Source organism: Triturus cristatus, chromosome 1_2, assembly GCF_964204655.1.
Source record: "Triturus cristatus chromosome 1_2, aTriCri1.1, whole genome shotgun sequence".
NCBI lineage: Eukaryota > Metazoa > Chordata > Amphibia > Caudata > Salamandridae > Triturus > Triturus cristatus.
In genome coordinates, this window is record NC_140580.1 from 1,196,247,350 (window position 1) to 1,196,270,144 (window position 22,795).

Consider the following 22,795-nt stretch of genomic DNA (forward strand, 5'->3'; position numbering starts at 1 on the left):
CGGTTGGCTCAGGTCACACTGCGCGTCTGCTGGAGCACACAGCTCTCGGTTGGCTCAGGTCACACTTCGCGTCTGCTGCAGGGCACAGCTCTCATTTGGCTCAGGTCATACTTCGCGTTCGCTGGAGCACACAGCTCTCGGTTTGCTCAGGTCACACTTCACGTCTGCAGTAGTACACAGCTCTCAGTTGGCTCATGTCACACTTCACGTCCACTGCTGCGCACAGCTCTCGGTTGGCTCGGGTTACACTGTGCATCCGCTGCAGCGCACAGCTCTCGGTTGGTGTGGGTCACACTGCGCATCTGTTGCAGCGCACAGCTCTCGGTTGGCTCGGGTCACACTTCGCGTCTGCTTCACCGCACAGCTCTCGGTTGGCTCAGGTCACACTGCACATCTGGTGCAGCGCACAGCTCTCAGGTGGCTCGGGTCTCACTGTGCGTCTGCTGGAGCGCACAGCTCTAGGGTGACTCGGTCCGTACTGCGCGTCTGCTGAAGCGCACAGCTCTCAGTTGGCTGGGGTCACACTTCGCGTCTGCTGCAGCGCACAGCATTCGGTTGGCTCAGGTCACACTGCGTGTCTGCTGCAGCGCATAGCTCTCGGTTGGCTCGGGTCACACTGCGCGTCTGCTAGAGCGCACAGTTCTCATTTCGCTTGGGTCACACTGTGCGTCTGCTGTTGCGCACAGCTCTCGGTGGGCTCAGGTCACACTTCGCGTCTGCTGCAGGGCACAGCTCTCATTTGGCTCAGGTCATACTTCGCGTCCGCTGGAGCACACAGCTCTCGGTTTGCTCAGGTCACACTGCGCGTCTGCTGCAGCACACCACTCTCGGTTGGCTCAGGTCACACTGCGCGTCTGCTGGAGCACACAGCTCTCGGTTGGCTCAGGTCACACTTCGCGTCTGCTGCAGGGCACAGCTCTCATTTGGCTCAGGTCATACTTCGCTTCCGCTGGAGCACACAGCTCTCGGATTGCTCAGGTCACACTTCACGTCTGCAGTGGCACACAGCTCTCAGTTGGCTCGGGTTACACTGCGCATCCGCTGCAGCGCACAGCTCTCGGTTGGCGTGGGTCACACTGCATATCTGTTGCAGCGCACAGCTCTCGGTTGGCTCGGGTTACACTTCGCGTCTGCTTCACCGCACAGCTCTCGGGTTGGCTCTGGTCACACTGCACATCTGCTGCAGCGCACAGCTCTCAGGTAGCTCGGGTCACACTGCACGTCTGCTGGAGCGCACAGCTATAGGGTGACTCGGGCTGTACTGCGCATCTGCTGAAGCGCACAGCTCTCGGTTGGCTGGGGTCACACTTCGCATCTGCTGCAGCGCACAGCTCTCGTTTGGCTCGGGTCACACTTCGCGTCTGCTATAGCGCACAGCTCTCGGTTGGCTCGGGTCACACTGTGCATCTGCTGCAGCACACAGCTCTCGGTTGGTGCGGTTCACACTGTGCGTCTGCTGCAGCGCACAGCTCTCAGTTGGCTCGGGTCACACTGCTCGTCTGCTGCAGTGCACAGCTCTCGGTTGGCTCTGGTCACACTGCGCGTCCGCTGCAGCCCACAGCTCTCGGTTGGCTTGGGTCACACTTAGCGTCTGCTGGAGCGCACAGCTCTCTGTTGGCTAGGATCACACTTCGCGTCTGCTGCAGCGCACAGCTCTCGGTTAGCTCGGGTCACACTGCGTGTCTGCTGCAGCGCACAGCTCTCGGTTGGCTCAGGTCACACTGCACGTCTGCTGCAGCGCACAGCTCATGGTTGGCTCAGGTCACACTGCGCGTCTGCTGCAGCGCACAGCTCTTGGTTGGCTCAGGTCATACTTTGCGTCTGCTGCAGCGCACAGCTCTTGGTTGGCGCAGGTTACACTGCTCTTCTACTGCAGCGAACAGCTCTTGGTTGGCTCAGGTCACACTTTTCGTCTGCTGGAGCGCACATCTCTGGTTGGCTCAAGTCACACTTCACATCTGCTGCAGCGCACATCTCTCGGTTGGCACATGTCACACTGCGTGTCCACTGAAGTGCACAGCTCTCGGTTGGCTCGGGTCACACTGCGCGTCTGATTCAGCGCACCTCTCTAGGTTGGCTTGGGTCACACTGCGTGTCTGCTGCAGCTTATAGCTCTTGGTTAGCTCGGTCACACTGCACGTCTGCTGCAGTGCACAGCTCTTGGTTGGCTCGGGTCACACTTCACATCTGCTGCAGCGCACAGCTCTCGGTTGGCTCTGGTCGCACTGCGCGTCTGCTGCAGCGCACAGCTCTCGGTTGGCATAGGTCACACTGCGCGTCTGCTGCAGCGCACAGCTCTTGGATGGCTCAGGTCACACTTTGCGTCTGCTGGAGCGCACAGCTCTCAGTTGGCCCAGGTCACACTGCGCGTCTGCTGCAGCGCACAGCTCTCAGTTGGCACAGGTCACACTGCGCGTCTGCTGCAGGGCACAACTCTCGTTTGGCTCAGGTCACACTTTGCGTCTGCTAGCTCCCGACAGAAGGCCCGAAACGGGAGTCACTTGATAGCTTGAACTGCTCACAAGAAACGGAGTCAGCAGTGACTGCAGGACAGACGGTACGGAGCCCTGCCAGGCCCTGCTGTGGGGGCCCCAGTGCAGGGGGGGGCCCACCGGGCCCAAGGGACCCCACTGGATCCAGAGGACCCCATCGGATCCAGGTGACACCATCGGGTGCAGGATACCCCACTTCACCCAGGTGACCCAATCGGATGCAGGGGACCCCATCAGACCCAACCGGGCTCAGGAGACCCCATTGGATCGACGGGACCCCACCGTGCCTAGGGGACCCCACCGGGCCTAAGGGACTCCATGGGATTTAGGGGACCCCACTCGACCCATGGGACCCCACTGGATCCAGTGAGCCCCACCGGATCTAGTGGACGCCACTGGACCCAGGGGACCCTATTGGATCGACGGGACTCCAACAGCCGCAGGAGACCCCGCTGGACCCAGGGGACCTCATTCGATCGACAGAACCCAAACGGGCCCAGGGGAACCCTGTCGGACCTCAGGGGACCCCTGTTTCAGCTGCACGAAGGGAGTGAACGAGAATGTTTCAGTGCACCTCAGAAGGGTCCCACTACACCCCTGTAGCTGTTGTAAGGAGGGGAAGATCAGTTAATGTCCGCCCGAAACTGAAGGCTTCCCTCTTCGGCAGTCACACTACATCAGCTGCCCCCGTACTCCACCAGCCCTTACTCTACGGGGCCCCAGTACTTCAGCTGCCCCTGTACTCCAGCAGCCAAGTACTCTACGGGGCCCCAGTACCTCAGCTGCCCCAGTACTACACAAGCCCAGTACTGTACGGGGCCCCAGTACCTCAGCTGCCCCAGTACTACACAAGCCCAGTACTCTACGGGGCCCCAGTACCTCAACTGCTTCAGTACTACACCAGCCCAGTACTCCATGAGGCCCCAGTACCTCAGCTGCCCCAGTACTACACCAGCCCAGTACTCTACGGGGCCCCAGTACCTCAGCTGCCCCAGTACTACACAAGCCCAGTACTCTACGGGGCCCCATTACCTCAGCTGCCCCCGTACTCCACCAGCCAAGTACTCCACAAGGCCCCAGTACCTCAGCTGCCCCAGTACTACACCAGCCCAGTACTCTAGGGGGCCCCAGTACCTCAGCTGCCCCAGTACTCTACGGGGCCCCCTTACTCCACCAGCCAAGTACTCTACGGGGCCCCAGTACCTCATCTGCCCCAGTACTCTACGGGGCCCCCGTACTTCACCAGCCAAGAACTCTACGGTCCCCAGTACTTCAGCTGACCCAGTACTACACTGGCCCGGTACTCTACTGGGCCCCAGTACCTCAGCTGCCCCAGTACTACACTGGCCCGGTACTCTACGGGGCCCCAGTACCTCAGCTGCCACTGTACTCCAGCAGCCAAGTACTCCACGGGGCCCCAGTACCTCAGCTGCCGCAGTACTACACCAGCCCAGTACTCTACAGGGCCCCAGTACCTCAGCTGCCCCAGCCCAGTATTCTAAAGGGCCCCAGTACCTCAGCTGCCCCCGTACTCCACCAGCCAAGTACTCTACGGGGCCCCAGTACCTCAGCTGCTCCCAGTACTACACCAGCCCAGTACTCTACGGGGCCCCAGTACCTCAGCTGCTCCCAGTACTACACCAGCCCAGTACTCTATGGGGCCCCAGTACCTCAGCTGCCCCAGTACTCTACGGGGCCCCAGTACCTCAGCTGCTCCCGGTACTCTACGGGGCCCCAGTACCTCAGCTGCCCCAGTACTCTACGGGGCCCCAGTACCTCAGCTGCTACCGGTACTCTACGGGGCCCCAGTACCTCAGCTGCTCCCAGTACTCTACGGGTCCCCAGTACCTCAGCTGCTCTCAGTACTACACCAGCCAAGAACTCTACGGGGCCCCAGTACTCTACGGGCCCCAGTACCTCAGCTGCTCCCAGTACTCTACGGGGCCCTAGTACCTCAGCTGCTCCCAGTACTAAACCAGCCCAGTACTCTAAGGGGCCCCAGTACATCAGCTGCCCCAGTACTACACCAGACCCAGAACTCTACGGGACCCCAGTACCTCAGCTGCCCCAGTACTCTATGGGGCCCCAGTACCTCAGTCGCTCCCAGTACTCTACGGGGCCCCAGTACCTCAGCTGCTACCGGTACTCTACGGGGCCCCAGTACCTCAGCTGCTCCCAGTACTCTACGGTCCCCAGTACCTCAGCTGCTCTCAGTACTACACCAGCCAAGTACTCTACGGGGCCCCAGTACTCTACGGGCCCTAGTACCTCAGCTGCTCCCAGTACTCTACGGGGCCCCAGTACCTCAGCTGCTCCCAGTACTAAACCAGCCCAGTACTCTAAGAGGCCCCAGTACATCAGCTGCCCCAGTACAACACCAGACCCAGAACTCTACGGGACCCCAGTACCTCAGCTGCCCCAGTACTCTACGGGGCCCCAGTACCTCAGATGCTCCCAGTACTACACCAGCCCAGTACTCTACGGGGCCCCAGTACTTCAGCTGCCCCAGTACTCTACGGAGCCCCAGTACCTCAGCTGCCCCAGTACTCTATGGGGCCCCAGTACCTCAGCTGCCCCAGTACTACACAAGCCCAGTACTCTACGGGGCCCCAGTACCTCAGCTGCTCCAGTACTACACCAGCCCAGTACTCCATGAGGCCCCAGTACCTCAGCTGCCCCAGTACTACACCAGCCCAGTACTCTACGGGGCCCCAGTACCTCAGCTGCCCCAGTACTACACAAGCCCAGTACTCTACGGGGCCCCAGTACCTCAGCTGTCCCCGTACTCCACCAGCCAAGTACTCCACGAGGCCCCAGTACCTCAGCTGCCCCAGTACTACACCAGCCCAGTACTCTACGGGGCCCCAGTACCTCAGCAGCCCCAGTACTCTACGGGGCCCCCTTACTCCACCAGCCAAGTACTCTACGGGGCCCCAGTACCTCATCTGCCCCAGTACTCTACAGGCCCCAGTACCTCAGTTGCTCCCAGTACTACACCAGCCCAGTACTCTACGGGGCCCCAGTACTTCAGCTGCCCCAGTACTCTACGGGTCCCAGTACCTCAGCTGCCCCAGTACTCTACAGGGCCCCAGTACCTCAGCTGCCCCAGTACTACACCAACCCAGTACTCTACAGGGCCCCAGTACCTCAGCTGCCCCAGTACTACACAAGCCCAGTATTCTACGGGGCCCCAGTACCTCAGCTGCCCCCGTACTCCACCAGCCAAGTACTCCACGAGGCCCCAGTACCTCAGCTGCCCCAGTACTACACCAGCCCAGTACTCTACGGGGCCCCAGTACCTCAGCTGCCCCAGTACTCTACGGGGCCCCCTTACTCCACCAGCCAAGTACTCTACGGGGCCCCAGTACCTCATCTGCCCCAGTACTCTACGGGGCCCCCGTACTTCACCAGCCAAGTACTCTACGGGCCCCAGTACCTCAGCTGACCCAGTACTACACTGGCCCGGTACTCTACTGGGCCCCAGTACCTCAGCTGCCCCAGTACTACACTGGCCCGGTACTCTACGGGGCCCCGGTACCTCAGCTGCCCCTGTACTCCAGCAGCCAAGTACTCCACGGGGCCCCAGTACCTCAGCTGCCGCAGTACTACACCAGCCCAGTACTCTACGGGGCCCCAGTACCTCAGCTGCCCCAGCCCAGTACTCTAAAGGGCCCCAGTACCTCAGCTGCCCCCGTACTCCAGCAGCCAAGTACTCTACGGGGCCCCAGTACCTCAGCTGCTCCCAGTACTACACCAGCCCAGTACTCTACGGGGCCCCAGTACCTCAGCTGCTCCCAGTACTACACCAGCCCAGTACTCTATGGGGCCCCAGTACCTCAGCTGCCCCAGTACTCTACGGGGCCCCAGTACCTACTCTACGGGCCCCAGCACCTCAGCTGCCCCAGTACCTCAGCTGCTCCCAGTACTCTACGGGGCCCCAGTACTACACCAGCCCAGTACTCTACGGGGCCCCAGTACCTCAGCTGCTCCCAGTACTACACCAGCCCAGTACTCTACAGGGCCCCAGTACCTCATCTGCCCCAGTACTCTACGGGCCCCAGTACCTCAGTTGCTCCCAGTACTACACCAGCCCAGTACTCTACGGGGCCCCAGTACTTCAGCTGCCCCTGTACTCTACGGGCCCCAGTACCTCAGCTACCCCAGTACTCTACAGGGCCCCAGTACCTCAGCTGCCCCAGTACTACACCAGCCCAGTACTCTACAGGGCCCCAGTACCTCAGCTGCCCCAGTACTACACAAGCCCAGTATTCTACGGGGCCCCAGTACCTCAGCTGCCCCCGTACTCCACCAGCCAAGTACTCCACGAGGCCCCAGTACCTCAGCTGCCCCAGTACTACACCAGCCCAGTACTCTACGGGGCCCCAGTACCTCAGCTGCCCCAGCACTCTACGGGGCCCCCTTACTCCACCAGCCAAGTACTCTACGGGGCCCCAGTACCTCATCTGCCCCAGTACTCTACGGGGCCCCCGTACTTCACCAGCCAAGTACTCTACGGGCCCCAGTACCTCAGCTGACCCAGTACTACACTGGCCCGGTACTCTACTGGGCCCCAGTACCTCAGCTGCCCCAGTACTACACTGGCCCGGTACTCTACGGGGCCCCGGTACCTCATCTGCCCCTGTACTCCAGCAGCCAAGTACTCCACGGGGCCCCAGTACCTCAGCTGCCGCAGTACTTACACCAGCCCAGTACTCTACGGGGCCCCAGTACCTCAGCTGCCCCAGCCCAGTACTCTAAAGGGCCCCAGTACCTCAGCTGCCCCCGTACTCCAGCAGCCAAGTACTCTACGGGGCCCCAGAACCTCAGCTGCTCCCAGTACTACACCAGCCCAGTACTCTATGGGGCCCCAGTACCTCAGCTGCTCCCAGTACTACACCAGCCCAGTACTCTATGGGGCCCCAGTACCTCAGCTGCCCCAGTACTCTACGGGCCCCAGTACCTCAGCTGCCCCAGTACTCTACAGGGCCCCAGTACCTCAGCTGCTCTCGGTACTCTACGGGGCCCCAGTACCTCAGCTGCCCCAGTACTCTACGGGGCCCCAGTACCTCAGCTGCTACCGGTACTCTATGGGGCCCCAGTACCTCAGCTGCTCCCAGTACTCTACGGGTCCCCAGTACCTCAGCTGCTCTCAGTACTACACCAGCCCAGTACTCTATGGGGCCCCAGTACTCTACGGGCCCCAGTACCTCAGCTGCTCCCAGTACTCTACGGGGCCCCAGTACCTCAGCTGCTCCCAGTACTAAACCAGCCCAGTACTCTAAGGTGCCCCAGTACATCAGCTGCCCCAGTACTACACCAGACCCAGTACTCTACGGGACCCCAGTACCTCAGCTGCCCCAGTACTCTACGGGGTCCCAGTACCTCAGTTGCTCCCAGTACTACACCAGCCCAGTACTCTACGGGGCCCCAGTACTTCAGCTGCCCCAGTACTCTACAGGCCCCAGTACCTCAGCTGCCCCAGTACTCTACAGGGCCCCAGTACCTCAGCTGCTCCCAGTACTCTACGGGGCCCCAGTACCTCAGCTGCTCCGAGTACTACACCGGCCCAGTACTCTACGGGGCCCCAGTACCTCAGCTGCCCCAGTACTCTACGGGGCCCCAGTACCTCAGCTGCTCCCAGTACTACACCAGCCCAGTACTCTACGGGCCCCAGCACCTCAGCTGCCCCAGTACCTCAGCTGTTCCCAATACTCTACGGGGCCCCAGTACTACACCAGCCCTGTACTCTACGGGGCCCCAGTACCTCAGCTGCCCCAGTACTCTACGGGGCCCCAGTACCTCAGCTGCCCCAGTACTCTACGGGGCCCCAGTACCTCAGCTGCTCCAATACCTCAGCTGCCCCCAGTACTCTACGGGGCCCCAGTACCTCAGCTGCTCCCAGTACTACACCAGCCCAGTACTTTACGGGCCCCAGTACCTCATCTGCCCCAGTACTCTACGGGGCCTCAGTACCTCAGCTGCCCCAATACTCTACAGGTCCCCAGTACTACACCAAGTCCAGTACTCTACGGGGCCCCCGTACTCCACCAGCCAAGTACTCAACGGGGCCCCAGTACCTCAGCTGCCCCAGTACTCTACAGGGCCCCCGTACTCCACCAGCCAAGTACTCTACAGGAGCACAGTACCTTAGCTGCCCCAGTACTCCACCAGCCAAGTACTCAACGGGGTCCCAGTACCTCAGCTGCCCCAGGGTGCCTAACCCCATACTCCACTGGGCCCAGTACTTAAGCTGCCCCAGTACCCTGACAAGCCAAGTACTCCAGCTGCCCCAGTACCCCGCCAGGCCCAGTACTCCAACTGCCCCAGTACCTCGCCAGGCCCAGCACTCCAGCTTCCCCTGTACACTACCAGCCCTGTACAGCTGCCCCAGTACCCTGGCAGGCCCAGTACTTAAGCTGACCCAGTACCCCGCCAGGCCCAGTACTTCAGCTGCCCTAGTACCTCACCAGGCCCAGTACTCCAGCTGCCCCAGTACCCCGCCAGGCCCAGTTCAGCTGCCCCAGTACCCCGCCAGGCCCAGTACTTAAGCTGACCCAGTACCCCGCCAGGCGCAGTACTTCAGGTGCCCCAGTACTCCACTAGGCCCAGTACTTCAGCTGCCCTGGTACCCTGCCAGGCCCAGTACTCCAGCTGCCCCAGGACCCCGCCAGGCCCAGTACAGCTGCCCCGGTACCCCGCCAGGCCCAGTACTCCAGCTGCCCCAGTACCCCGCCAGGCCCAGTACAGCTGCCCCAGTACCCCCCCAGGCCCAGTACTCCAGCTGCCCCAGTACCCCGCCAGGCCCAGTACTTCAGCTGCCCTAGTACCTCGCCAGGCCCAGTACTCCAGCTGCCCCAGTACCCCGCCAGGCCCAGTTCAGCTGCCTCAGTACCCCGCCAGGCCCAGTACAGCTGCCCCAGTACCCCGCCAGGCCCAGTACTCCAGCTGCCCCAGAACCCCGCCAGGCCCAGTATAGCTGCCCCAGTACCCCGCCAGGCCCAGTACTTCAGCTGCCCCAGTACCCCGCCAGGCCCAGTACTCCAGCTGCCCCAGTACCCCGCCAGGCCCAGTACAGCTGCCCCAGTACCCCGCCAGGCCCAGTACTTCAGCTGCCCTAGTACCTCGCCAGGCCCAGTACTCCAGCTGCCCCAGTACCCCGCCAGGCCCAGTTCAGCTGCCCCAGTACCCCGCCAGGCCCAGTACTCCAGCTGCCCCAGTACACCGCCAGGCGCAGTACTTCAGGTGCCCCAGTACTCCACTAGGCCCAGTACTTCAGCTTCCCTGGTACCCTGCCAGGCCCAGTACTCCAGCTGCCCCAGGACCCCGCCAGGCCCAGTACAGCTGCCCCGATACCCCGCCAGGCCCAGTACTCCAGCTGCCCCAGTACCCCGCCAGGCCCAGTACAGCTGCCCCAGTACCCTGCCAGGCCCAGTACTCCAGCTGCCCCAGGACCCCGCCAGGCCCAGTACAGCTGCCCCAGTACCCCGCCAGGCCCAGTACTTCAGCTGCCCTAGTACCTCACCAGGCCCAGTACTCCAGCTGCCCCAGTACCCCGTCAGGCCCAGTTCAGCTGCCTCAGTACCCTGCCAGGCCCAGTACTCCAGCTGCCCCAGTACCCCGGCAGGCCCAGTACAGCTGCCCCAGTACCCCGCCAGGCCCAGTACTCCAGCTGCCCCAGAACCCCGCCAGGCCCAGTATAGCTGCCCCAGTACCCCGCCAGGCCCAGTACTTCAGCTGCCCCAGTACCCCGCCAGGCCCAGTACTCCAGCTGCCCCAGTACCCCGCCAGGCCCAGTACAGCTGCCCCAGTACCCCGCCAGGCCCAGTACTCCAGCTGCCCCAGTACCCCGCCAGGCCCAGTACTCCAGCGGCCTCAGTAACCTGCCAGGCCCAGTACTCCAGCTGCTCCAGTACCCCGCCAGGCCCAGTACAGCTGCCCCAGTACCCTGCCAGGCCCAGTACTCCAGCTGCCCCAGTTCCCCGCCAGGCCCAGTCCTCCAGCTGCCCCAGTACCCCGCCAGGCCCAGTACTCCAGCGGCCTAAGTAACCCGCCAGGCCCAGTACTCCAGCTGCCCCAGTACACCGCCAGGCCCAGTACATCTGCCCCAGTACCCCGCCAGGCCCAGTACAGCTGCCCCAATACCCCGCCAGGCCCAGTACAGCTGCCCCAATACCCCGCCCGGCCCAGTACAGCTGCCCCAATACCCCGCCAGGCCCAGTACTCCAGCTGCCCCAGTAACCCGCCAGGCCCAGTACTATAGCTGACCCAGGACACCCCTAACCCAGCACTCCCATACCTCGTCCACAGCTCCTTTACTCAGCGATGGTTCAGAAGGTCTGAACGAAACACGTGGACATGACGTCAGGATCTCTGCCCTGTGTTCACCAGGTTTGACTATCTACACACAACATTCTGTGCCAAAGACACAGTAGTCAGGGGCGTAGCTTCGGATGGGGGGGGGCTCAAATAACAACATTCTTAGCTGCTAGTTGGGCCTCGGAGCTCTGAGTCGGGTCTGCTATGTCTGTGTGGGTTTGTCTCCCCCTGAGTCAAAAATGAAAGAGAAAACAGTGACCTTTGATGTAGAACTGAGAGAGAGAGAGGAGAGAGAGAGAGGGGTGGAGAGGGAGAGAGAGAGAGAGAGAGAGAGAGAGAGAGAGAGAGAGAGAGAGAAGAAGAAAGGAAACAGGGAGAACAGAGAAAGCAAAAGAGAGAGAAGGAAGGATACAGGGAGAACAGAGAGGGGAAGAGAAGAGAGCAGTGAGGAGGGTGAGAGGAGAGAGAGAACAAAGATAGAGAGAAAGGAGAGAACAGAGAGAGAGGGGAGAGAGAGGAAGAGAGCGAGAGAGGGAGTGTGGGAGAGAGAGAAATAGAGGGAGAGAGAAAGACAAAGAGGGAGAGAAAAGAGAGAGAGGAGAAGGAGGGAGAGAGAGGAAGAAGGAGAGAGGCGAGAGCGAGATGTGAGAGAAGGGGAAGACAGACAGAAAGAGAACAGAGAAAGAAGATTGACAGTGGCAGAGAGAGCAAGAGAATAGAGCAGAGAGAGGGGTGGAGAGGTGGAAGAGATAGAGGAAAGAGAGAACAGAGATGAGGGAGAGAAAGAGAAGAAAGCAGAGAGGAGAGTGAGGTAATAGAGGAGAAAGAGAAAAAAGGGGGAGAGAACAGAGAGAGGCGAGAGAAAGAAAAGAGAAAGAATAGAGAGAGGGGGGAGAGGGAGAGAACAGTGAGAGGAGAGAGAGAACAGAGATGGGGAGAGTGAGAAGAGAGAGGAGAGAGAGGGAGAGGGGAAAGAGAAAGGATAGAGCTAGAACAGAGAGAAGGAGAAGACAGAGAGAGGATAGAGAAAAAACAGACAGAGAGAACAGAGCGAGAAGAGAGACAGAGAGGGAGAGAGAGAGAAAGAAAGAAAGAAAAAAGCAGAGAAGAGAGTGGGGTGAGAGAGGAGAGACAGAGTGAACAGAGAGAACGAGAGAGAGAGAGAACAGTGAGAGGAGAGAGAGAAAAGAGAGAGAGAAAGAGGGGAGATAGAAGGGGGGGAAAGAGAGGGGCAGAGAGAGAGGGGGAGAGAGAGGGGGAGAAAGAGAGGGCGAGAGGGGGCAGAGAGAGAGGGTGAAAAAGGGAGAGGGGCAGAGAGAGAGAGGGGGCAAAGAGGGAGGGGGGGAGAGAGAGAGAGAAGAGAAAGAGAGAGAGAGAGAGAGAGAGAGAGAGAAAGAGAGTTCCACCATGTGGCTGAATTGTGAACTGTGAAGCCAGACAACCTGGAATACATACGATGTTCCCTCTTATCCAAATGATGTGGTTCTAGGCAAACATTTTAATTCACAGCGCCTCCTTCTTATTATCACTTGTAGGCGCTCTTTTAAATACTGGAGTTCAGGATGTGCTGTAGACTTGAGTAACAGACCATAATGTTGCTCCAGACAAGAATCGAGACCCCCGCTGACTGCCTCTCAGTTCACTAATAGTGTTGTCGTTGAGGGGCGAGCCGTGAATGTTTCTAAAAACGATCCCCTTTAATAAATGTCTGTCTTTGCAGTGATACAATCTGATGTACTAAGGTCAAATGCTTCCGCATGTAAAGAAATACACTTTTGGAATTCTGAAGACGTATCATATTTTTACCTTATGTGTGGTGCACCATATAAATGCAAAAAGTGTTCATGGCTCGGCTCGTGCATGGACTCTTAGAGCCAAGCCCGGCTCAGCTATCTCGGCTCTGGCTGAGCCTACTATGATAACTTACCTGCGCTCCCATCTCCATTTACAACTCGGGCTTAGTACATGGGGAAGTCGATCACTTCATAAAATGACCTGTAAAAGGCGAGGGCTAGAAACACGGAGCCCCGCCCACATGCACTGGTCCGACACCTCGACCATCAAGGGGGCATATTATCGAGCATGGAGTTAAAATTATCGCCGCTTTAGCGCCAGAAAACTGCCGCTAAAGCAGCGATAATGGGCTTGATAATATGCCCTGGAGAATTCCAATAGAAGCCAGGTTCACACCAGAACATGGGCTTCTATGGGAATTCTGTGCGACATATTATCAAGCCCATTATCGCCGCTTTAGCGCCAGAAAACTGCCGCTAAAGCGGCGATAATGGGCTTGATAATATGCCGCAGAGAATTCCCATAGAAGCCCATGTTGACACCACAACATGGGCTTCTATGGGAATTCACAAGGGCATATTATCAAGCCCATTATCGCCGCTTTAGCGGCAGTTTTCTGGCGCTAAAGCGGCGATAATTTTAACTCTGTTTCTTAATAATATGCCCCAAGGTTTCTTGTAGCAGAGACGGAGAAGGGTGCGCGCTGTGAACATACATTCACAATAAGTGACTTCAGGCCGCTGTGCCTGACTAGTCGTGAGTCCCAGGTAGAACCACCAGGTCCAGGTGGGATGGGCACGGGGATAACAGCAGCGATGGGGTGTAACACCCCTCAAACGTCTTCTTCGTTTAGTAGTTAGGTCGGGGCTTGAGTCGGGCCTGCTGTGTCTGTGTTGGTTTTTCTCCTCATTCTCATTTCACGGACAGCTGTTTGCTTGCTCACTTGTCAGGGGCAGCTGGTGACATTTGAAAATGGCGGGGCGTAAAAGTGCTGGAGGAGTGCCCCGTAACATAACCTGGACGCTAGCTTACTACTTCGGCGCAAAGGTGGGAGATAAAGCTGCCAAGCCTGGTGTGGTGCACACGCTTCCGTTTATCCTCGCCTCTACCTCTCCTCACCTCTCTCTCTCCAACCGCTATCTGTTTATTTCTATCGCTCTAGCTTATTCGTATCCCGCACACCTGCAATTACCCAGTACAGGCAATCTTCGCCAATGACACAAAATACACCTAGAAAACAGGGCCAAATTACCCTTTCCCCTTCAACTACAACCAAACGGCTCTTTTTCACACAAACTAGACCTTCCCACCATTGCTCCCACACCCCTAAACCCATTCCCAAAAACCTAGAACACCCTAAATTAACATCCCAAACATGTACATTCCCGCCAGCTCCCAAAGGCCTAAAGTCGCGTCAAAACGCACTCTGAAACTAGGCCCAAAACACACCTTCCCCTCCATGGATTTTCTTCAAAACACTTGCAATCAAAATTAGACCTTCCCAACTCTGATCCCAGCTAAGCAAATCCACTCGGAACCACCTGCAACACCCTACAATCGAACCCCAAAAACATGCAAAACTCACGTTTAACATGGGCTCCTATGACAGCTCTTTCCCTTCCTCGACTTTGCCAAAAAACACCCTTCCCATCGATCGATTCCTCCCAAACTTCCTGCACAAACATCAATTCCACCTCCCTGCCACTCACAGCAGCCCCGTTCCTGTCGATCCACTGGAACCCCCTAAAAAACACTTCTCCATGCACCCCAACACCGCCCATTGGATAACATTGCAACACGGGCCTTCACAAAAAATGCTCTTTTCTCGCACTTCCACTACTTCGATCATCTTCAAACTCACTGGGACACTAGTTCCAGCCATTCCCAAGAATCGCAGCAAGATTTACACAAATCCATCCACTGGAAGGGGTACGACTTTTCACCCAAACACAAGCCCCCCGCAAACCCACAAAAACACCCCAAAATCAGCCAAATCTGGATGGAATTTTGCAAAACCACCCTAAAACCTTCCCAACACCATTATGCACGAACCTGAATCGGGTCCTGAGCCCTAGACTCCGGGAACCCTAGCAAATTTCAACCCTAAACCTTAAACACCACCCCAACTCTACCACCTAACCCTAAACACCACCCCAACCCTACCACCAGCAGCGGGAGAACTGAATAAAATTAAGCAAAAACTTACCTGACCGCCTCTGCTCCTGGTCCGCGTTGGCGCCTCTGCCCCCTTCAAACCGGAACACCACGTCAGCACTGGAGTGGCAACCCCTCAGCCAATCCTGGTGCTGCTGCAGCGCCAGGATTGGCTGAGGGCACAGCTTACGCTAGGCCCGCCGCCTGCCCATTAGGAGCCCGAGGGGCTCCTAATGGGCATGTTCAAGGCAGTAAAAACACAAGTACGCATGACTGGGCACCGGCTAAAAATTACTCTCCATGCCCACTCATGCGCACTTGTGCTGCCTTTCCCTGGCTTGTCTGACAATGCATGTCAGTCAACATGACGCCGGACCGCCCACGGTCTGACGTCATGCTGACTGACATGCATTGTCAGTTCTCCCCACCCTCGGCGTCTCTGAACTTAAGTAAACTAAGTTCAGAGACACCGAGGAGGGAGCTGCGGGCACGGGCGGGTGCGGGGGCGGTGGGGCAACGCCCCAACGCCCCAATGGACGCACCGCGCCTGGGCCCAGGATCTTTAATATATATGTATATAGTGACCGGTTTACAAAAAACGACTCAACCTGCCCCCACAGAAGCGCTCCTCGAATGGGTGCAAATGTACGACGTTTGGGGTTCACAGACATTGGCAGTAGTAGGCTTGGAAAGCTGCACCAGTCTCAGGTTTCCAGGCATACTCCTGGCACTCACATGCCCAAAGGTGATGCGACGAAAGCTTGAGTGTACACATATCGGTTTCACTACCGAGCACTGCGTTGTCAGCACTACCTGCACGTCGCAGATACTGCGCCTGCGCAAATAAACCCAACAGGGAGATTGACAAAAACAACTGTGCCATGTTCTTTTTTGGTTAAATGTATTAATTCTTTTGTTGAAACATGTTTGTTTTTCCTGTGATATTGAGTGAATGAAGTAAGTAGGATTAATACCTCGGTATTTCCGTGAATGAGTCCCACAGGACATCGGTTGCACTGTACGAATGTCAGATATATCTGTCTGTAGCAGCAATCGCGACATAGCGACTTAAGTATCACTTACTATTTCATTTTAATTCTTTTACAGTGCTACACATACCAGGGTAGGGTGTCAAGAGTATTTTACGTCAAATGTACCCATTTTATAAAGACAATAAATAACACAAGTGAGTTAACCATAGGGAAAGTTACATAAGCCATTGAGGGTGAGTCACGTATCCTCCTCACGGGCAGACATTCTATGTTAGGCGTGCATGGTTGGGACGCAAAGTCAGGATTTAAAAGGTAGCACAGTCATTGGGTTTGTTTGTACCAATAAGGATTTATTACTATCCAATGGAACCAGTTCTAGCAACCTTACCATACGGACAGACAGAGGAACAAAATCCAATCAAGTTCTAAACCCAGGAGTTGCAGTTTGCGCACAGCTCCTTGATGCTGGTTCAGAGCTTGCGGGGCTATCTGAGCAGTATTTCAACTTATGATCTGCAAGTAACAAAAGAATCACTTTCTTAAAAGCTGTAACCCATCTACCAAAAATACAAACCTGTGATCTGAATGTCACACAATGTGCTTTGCAGCAGGTTATTTAACCCTCCATGCTACTTTATGAGTCAAAACTGTGACTAGGTAAAACACATAACTCTCCAGCAAGTGCATTAAGTAACAGAGCTATCTTATCATTATTAATATCACTTGAAAAATGCTGGGCAAACAAAGATCTCTGCAGCAGGTGCCTTAACCCTGCAAAATATTTTAAAAAGCAGCCTCTGTGTGACCGATTGAGTAAGCCAGAGTAGATTTACTGCCACTTTTGTCCTTGCAGCCAATTTCCTTGCTGCAGAGTTAAAAAAAATATAAGGGGCACATTTATCAAGAAATCACGCAGCGCAGCACGCCACCTTGCTGAGTTGCATGATAGAGAAAGGGCTGGAATGAACCTATTTAACATTATAAGGCACATTTTTGTCTTTTCAATTAGGGGTGGGCAGTAAACTGGCGGAGTTTGCAGAGCTTTGCCCACTCTGCGCTCTGCCTGGAGCGTGGTATTCCGAAAAAACCTCCAAGAACCGCTGCGTGGTGGAGCTTTTCTGACATGCGGCTCGCCAACATTAAGTTGGTGAGCGCGCGAGAGAAAACTTGAGCGTTAGGACGAGTCAAGACACGATCGCTCAACGGGGTGGTCACAGCCGGTCACTAACATTCGCACTGAGAATGCTGCTGCTCTAATAGAAAATCTACTTGAGCGGCAGAAAGAGGCAGCGCCCTCTGCTGCGATGTGTGGTGCCATTCGTGCTGATTTTGCAGCACAGAAAAAGCTCCCGGTGCTAAAAATTAGCCAGAGCAGTACAACATGCTAGAATCGCACAGAGGTTTAATGTAACTCCATGGAATAAAACACAGCAAGTTCTGCCCACCCCTTCTTTCCATGCGCTGGCACACAATGTGCTGCCTAGCGCCAATGCAGGCACCCTTCCACCACTGAATGCTTCCCTGGGGCAGAGTAATGTAACACAGAGATTTGCGCTGTGTTGCGTTACTCTAGATTTATCAAGCCACACCATGCAAGGTAGTAGTTGCATCGCCCTTGCGCACAATTGCGCGGCACTAGGGCGATGCAAATCTTTGGTGAATATGCCCCATAATGTTTAAGTTGACTGTCAGACTCTGCTTTTTATGACTCCATCCCTTTCTGCCGCCACTCCTAGACCCAGTTTATGGGTTCCTAGAATTATTTTGTTTCCAATTCTAGCACTGCTAACTGGCACAGGAGCTGTAACGTGAGGTAGTAAAAATAAAAATTCAAAATGTACCTTTTCTCCTTTAGGTCCTGGTGGCCCAATTGGACCCTGAGGCCCCACGTGTCCCTGAGGAAAAACATAATATTTGTTATGCATGTTACTAGACATACAAAACGCACACACACACACCAATACACTGCACCCACACATACAGAATTGTGAAATAATCTTCAACCTATTGAATGGGATGAACATCTTACATGGTGGGCGCCAGAATCATGTTCCTCAGTTTCTTCTGTGCAGAAGTCCTTAGGCCTCACTGTGCTCAGGCCAGTGCTTAATTTGAGCCAGTGGTTTCGGGTGCTCAGCACCGGCACTTAATCATCAACACTGGAGCTTTTCATGAGCTCCAGTTAATTACACATTAATTTAGGGGAGATTAAGTGATTTGCCCAGAATCACAGGATGCTGAGCCAAGATTAGAACCTGGCTCCCCAGCTCCATAGTAGACAGCTTTGGCCATTACGGCACATCCTCTCCCCACTTTTATGGTTAGTATTTGGTTCTGTTTTAGGCAACGCTAACAGGAAAAATAGGCTGGTGCAATCTGCCTCCAGACGAGAGCCGCAACACTATTTTTCTTTTTTTACAAATTAACCACTGGCTCATGGTATGGAGAGTATTTATCCCCCACCGCCCCATCTCCAGAAGTCACTACATGGGGGGCCCGTGATATCTAGCAAACGGTCCTCACTGGGATCTTACAGCTCAAAAGCCCAGATGAGTTTTATGGACACCTCCCTTCCCCCGAAGTCTCACTTCCCAAGAGACTTCAGTGATCTCTCTTTCCTGGTCTCTCGCTCCCCCAGGGGTCTCACAGGACCCAGGGGGTTTAATGCCCTCTCTCTCTCTCATTAAGAGGTCCCAGCACTCAAGAGACCTCATGGGTTTCAATGACCTCTCTCCTACAGGAGTTTCAGCACTCAAGAGACCTCAGAGGGTTAAATGACCTCTCCCTCCTCCAGAGGTCTAAGCGCTCAAGTGACCTCAGCGGGCTGCATCACCTCTCCCTCCTCCAGGGGTCTCATCACTCGAGATATCTCAGCGGGTTAAATGACCTCTTCCTCCTACAGAGGTCTAAGCGCTCAAGAGACCTCAGCAGGTCGATTCACTTCTCCCTCCTCCAGGGGTCTCATCACTCAAGAGACCTCAGCGGGCTGCATCACCTCTCCCTCCTCCAGGAGCCTCATCACTTGAGATACCTCAGCGGGTTAAATGACCTCTTCCTCCTACAGAGGTCTAAGCGCTCAAGTGACCTCAGCGGGCTGCCTCACCTCTCCCTCCTCCAGGGGTCTCATCACTCGAGAGACCTCAGCGGGTTAAATGACCTCTTCCTCCTCCAGAGGTCTAAGCGCTCAAGAGACCTCAGCGGGCTACATCACCTCTCCTTCCTCCAGGGGTCTCATCACTTGAGAGACCTCAGCGGGTTAAATGACCTCTTCCTCCTACAGAGGTCTAAGCGCTCAAGAGACCTCAGCGGGCTGCATCACCTCTCCCTCCTCCAGGGCCTCATCACTTGAGAGACCTCAGCGGGTTAAATGACCTCTTCCTCCTCCAGAGGTCTAAGTGCTCAAGAGACCTCAGCGGGTCGAACCATCTCTCCCTCTTCCAGGGTTTCAGCATCCCATAGATCTCCACAGGTTCAAAAACCTATCCCTCCTCCAGGGGTCCCAGTATAAAAGAGACCTCAGGGGTTTCAAAGACCTATCGCTCTCTCTTCCAGAACTCTCAGTGCTCAAGAGACCTCATGGGGTTTAATGACCACTACCTCCTACAGAGGTCTCAGCACTTAAGATACTTCAGCTGGTTCAATTACCTCTACCTCCTCCAAGGGTCTCAGCATTCAAGAGACCTCCACTGGTTCAATGACCTCTCTCCTCCAGGGATTTCAGCTCTCAAGAGACCTCCATGGGTTGAATTACCTCCCTCCCCTCCATGGGTCTCAACATGTAAGAGACATCAGAGGGTTCAATGACCTCTCCCTACTCCAGAGGTCCCAGCACTCAAGAGACCTCATGGGTTTCAATGACCTCTCTCTCCCCAGAGGCCCAGCATTCAAGAGACCTCATGGGGTTCAATGACCCCTCCCTTCCCCAGGGGTCTCTTAAGTGCTGAGGCCTCATGGGGTTCAATGACCTCTTCCGTACTCCAGAGGTCTCAGCACTCTACTGATCTCAGGGGGTTCAATCACCTCTCCCTCCTGTAGGGGTCTCATCGCTCAAGTCGTTCCATCACCTCCAAGTTGTTCCATTGAGGTGACCCTGTCTGGGTGTGTGAGGCCCTGTCTGGGTGTGTGATGCTCTGTCGGGGTGTGTGAGGCTCTCAGGGTGTGTGAGGCTCTGTCAGGGTGTGTGAGGCTCTGTCTAGGTGAGTGAGGATCTGTTGGGGTGTGTGAGGCTCTACAGGGGTGTGTGAGGATCTGTCGGGATGTGTGAGGCTCTGTTGGGGTGTGTGAGGCCCTGTCGGGGTGTGTGAGGCTCTGTCGGGGTGTGTGAGGCTCTGTTGGGGTGTGTGAGGCTCTGTTGGTGTGTGTGAGGCTCTGTCAGGATATTTGAGGCGGGCTGAAGGCATGTGCGACTGTTGGAGCATGTACGGCTGTTTCTGGATGTGTGAAGCTCTGTCATGGCATGTAAACCTGACTGTATATGTGAGGTGCTGTTGTGGTGTGTAAGACTTTGTTGGGGTTGGCCAGGCTCTGTGGGGGGTGTCAAGCTTAGTAGGGTGTGTAAGGCTGTGTCAGGGTGAGCCAGGCTCTGTAGGGGTGAGTGAGGGGTGCCAGGTAGTGTGAGGCTCTGTCAGGGTGTGTCAGTCTGTGATGAGGTGTGTCTAGCTCTGTTGAGGGTTGTGAGGTGTGTCTGGGTGTGTGAGGCTCTTGTGGGATGTGTCAGGCTCTATCAGGGTGTATAAGACTTTATTGGGGTATATAAGGCTCTGTATGGGGATGTAAGGCTCTGTATGGGGATGTAAGGTCCTGTATAGGTGTCTAAGTGTCTGTTGGTGTGTGTCAGGCTTTGTAGGGATATGCAAGGTGTACCTGGAAGTGTAAGACTCTGTTGGGGTGCCTGAGGCTCTGTGGAGGTGTGAGTTGTGCTTGGTGCAGGAGACTCTGTTGGGGTGTGTCAGGCTCTGTTGGGGTGTGTCAGGCTCTTTTGGGGTGTGTCAGCCTTGTTGGTATGTGTGTTTAGGCTCTGTATGGATATGTGAGGTGTACCTGGGAGTGTGACACTCTGTTGAGGTGTCTGAGGCTCTGTGGAGGTGTGTGAGTTCTGCTCGGGTGAAGCAGGCTCTGTCGGGGTGTCAGGCTTTGTTGGCCTGTGTAAGACTATGCAACGGTCTATACCGGTGTGTCATGCTCTGTACTAGCATGTAAGATGTGTCTTGGAGTAAGAGGCTCTGTCGGGGTGTGTCAGCTTCTGTCTGCTTGTGACATACACTGTAAGGGCATGCAAGCAGTGTCCATGTGTGCCAGGCTCTGTTGGGGTGCTGAGGTCTGCCTGGGTAGGTACAGTTCAGTCAGCATGTGTCAGGTTCTATTGGGTGTGTGCATGATACTCGGGTGCGTGAGGCTCTCTTTGTGTTTATCAGGCTCTCTGGGGGCTGTTTGGGGTCTGTCTGGGGGCATGAGACTGTCAGCATGTGGCAAGCATTGTAGGGGTGTGTGAGTTTTGCCTGGGAACATGAGAAACTGAGGGTGTCAGGTGTGCCTGAGTGCGTGTGGATCTGTTGTGGTGGGTCAGGCTGTGTCTGGGCATATCAGACTGTGTCGCGGTGTGCCAGGCTCTGTCGAGGGGGTGTTGTACTCTGTAGGGATGTTTGAGGTGCGCATGGGTGTGTGAGGTTGTTGAGGTGTGTCAGGGTCTGTCAGGGTGTGTTAGGCTCTGTAGGGTTGTTTGAGGTCTGCCTCAGTGTGTGAGGTCTGCCTGGGTGTGTGAGGGTCTGTCGGGTTATGTCAGGTTCTGTCAGGGTACGTAAGGCGTGCCTGGGTGTGTGAGGCTTTGTATTGTGTATCAGCCTCTTTCAAGCTGTCAGGCTCTGCAGGGGTGTGTGAGGTGTGCCTGGGTGTGTGAGGTTCTGCTGGGCTGGGTCAGGCTCTGTAGGGTTGTTGAGGTCTGCCTGGGTGCATTAGGGTTTGTATGGTGTATCAGCCTCTTTTAAGCTGTCAGGCGCAGGGGTTTGTGAGGTGTGCCTGAGAGTGTGAGGGTCAAGTTGAGCCCAGACATCTATTCTGATGGGCATGGTGTTTGTTCTGTCGGGCTTGTTGCATCTGAAGTAAGCGCAGGGGACAGCAGCTTCCGAAGCAGGTAGTGAATGGGTCACATAAATATGCTCTGAATTTTGATTGCTGTGGAACAACAAAACCCCAGAAACCCAAGCATCCTTCAAAGCCACCACCTCCACACCTGCCTCAAAAACGTGAAGAAAATGGCCCTTTCAGCCAGAATCAACAGCAAAAAACTCTTCACCATCATCAAGGAGTTTGCCAAACTCCACAGCTAGACCACAGACGTCCCACCCTCCCAAGACCTCTGCAACAAACTCAGCACCTACGTCCACCACAAGATCAAACAGATCTACGAAAGCTTTGACACCCAAGACCCGCCCATCACTCCCGCCACCACCTCACAAGACGTCGCCGCCCCTCGACAGATCCTGCTCACCACAGACGACAACCTCAATACCATGTAGAGAAGTCACTCCGGAGCCCCCTCATAGCCCTGCAGCACCGCATCTTCCATAGAGCCACCACAACTATCGCCCCGAGCTACGCCATAACATTAAACTGCTCCATCAAGGCGCCACCTTCCCCGACGATTGGAAACACGCCGAGATCGACCCCCTGCTGAAGAAACCATCAGCCGACCCGACAGACCTCATGAACTTCAGACCCCTGCTCCTCCTTCCAGCCAAGGTCATCAACGCCATCAGAGAGAGGATGTGGTCTAGCGGCTAGGGCAGTCGACCTCAAATCTGGGGAACCGGGTTCGAGTCTCATCAATGACGCTCAACATCCTGGGATTCTGGGCAAATCCCTTAATCTTCCCAAGCAAGGAGTGTTGTTTGTAAAAGCTGTATTTTAGTCCTTCAGAGGCCACCGCAGAGAGTCTTAGGCCCACAGAGGACACCACATTGAACAGGAGGTGTTGGCGATGGGGAGAAATCATACTTTGAAACAGGGGTGTTCACAGCAGACCCAAGAGGGCTGAAGTTGTACCACATT

At 56.0% G+C, this 22,795-nt stretch overlaps 1 protein-coding gene across 3 annotated transcripts in view; it reads right to left on the reverse strand.

Moving 5' to 3' along the window:
• The window catches only part of COL27A1 (collagen type XXVII alpha 1 chain), a 2,221,286-nt gene that overhangs the window by 529,699 nt on the left and 1,668,792 nt on the right, over positions 1 to 22,795 (reverse strand). For all 3 annotated transcript variants that reach the window (XM_085614179.1, XM_085614180.1, XM_085614178.1), the window contains exon 41: positions 17,590 to 17,643. In XM_085614179.1, the coding sequence (XP_085470305.1) occupies positions 17,590 to 17,643 (54 nt within the window). The remainder of the gene's footprint in view (positions 1 to 17,589; positions 17,644 to 22,795) is intronic.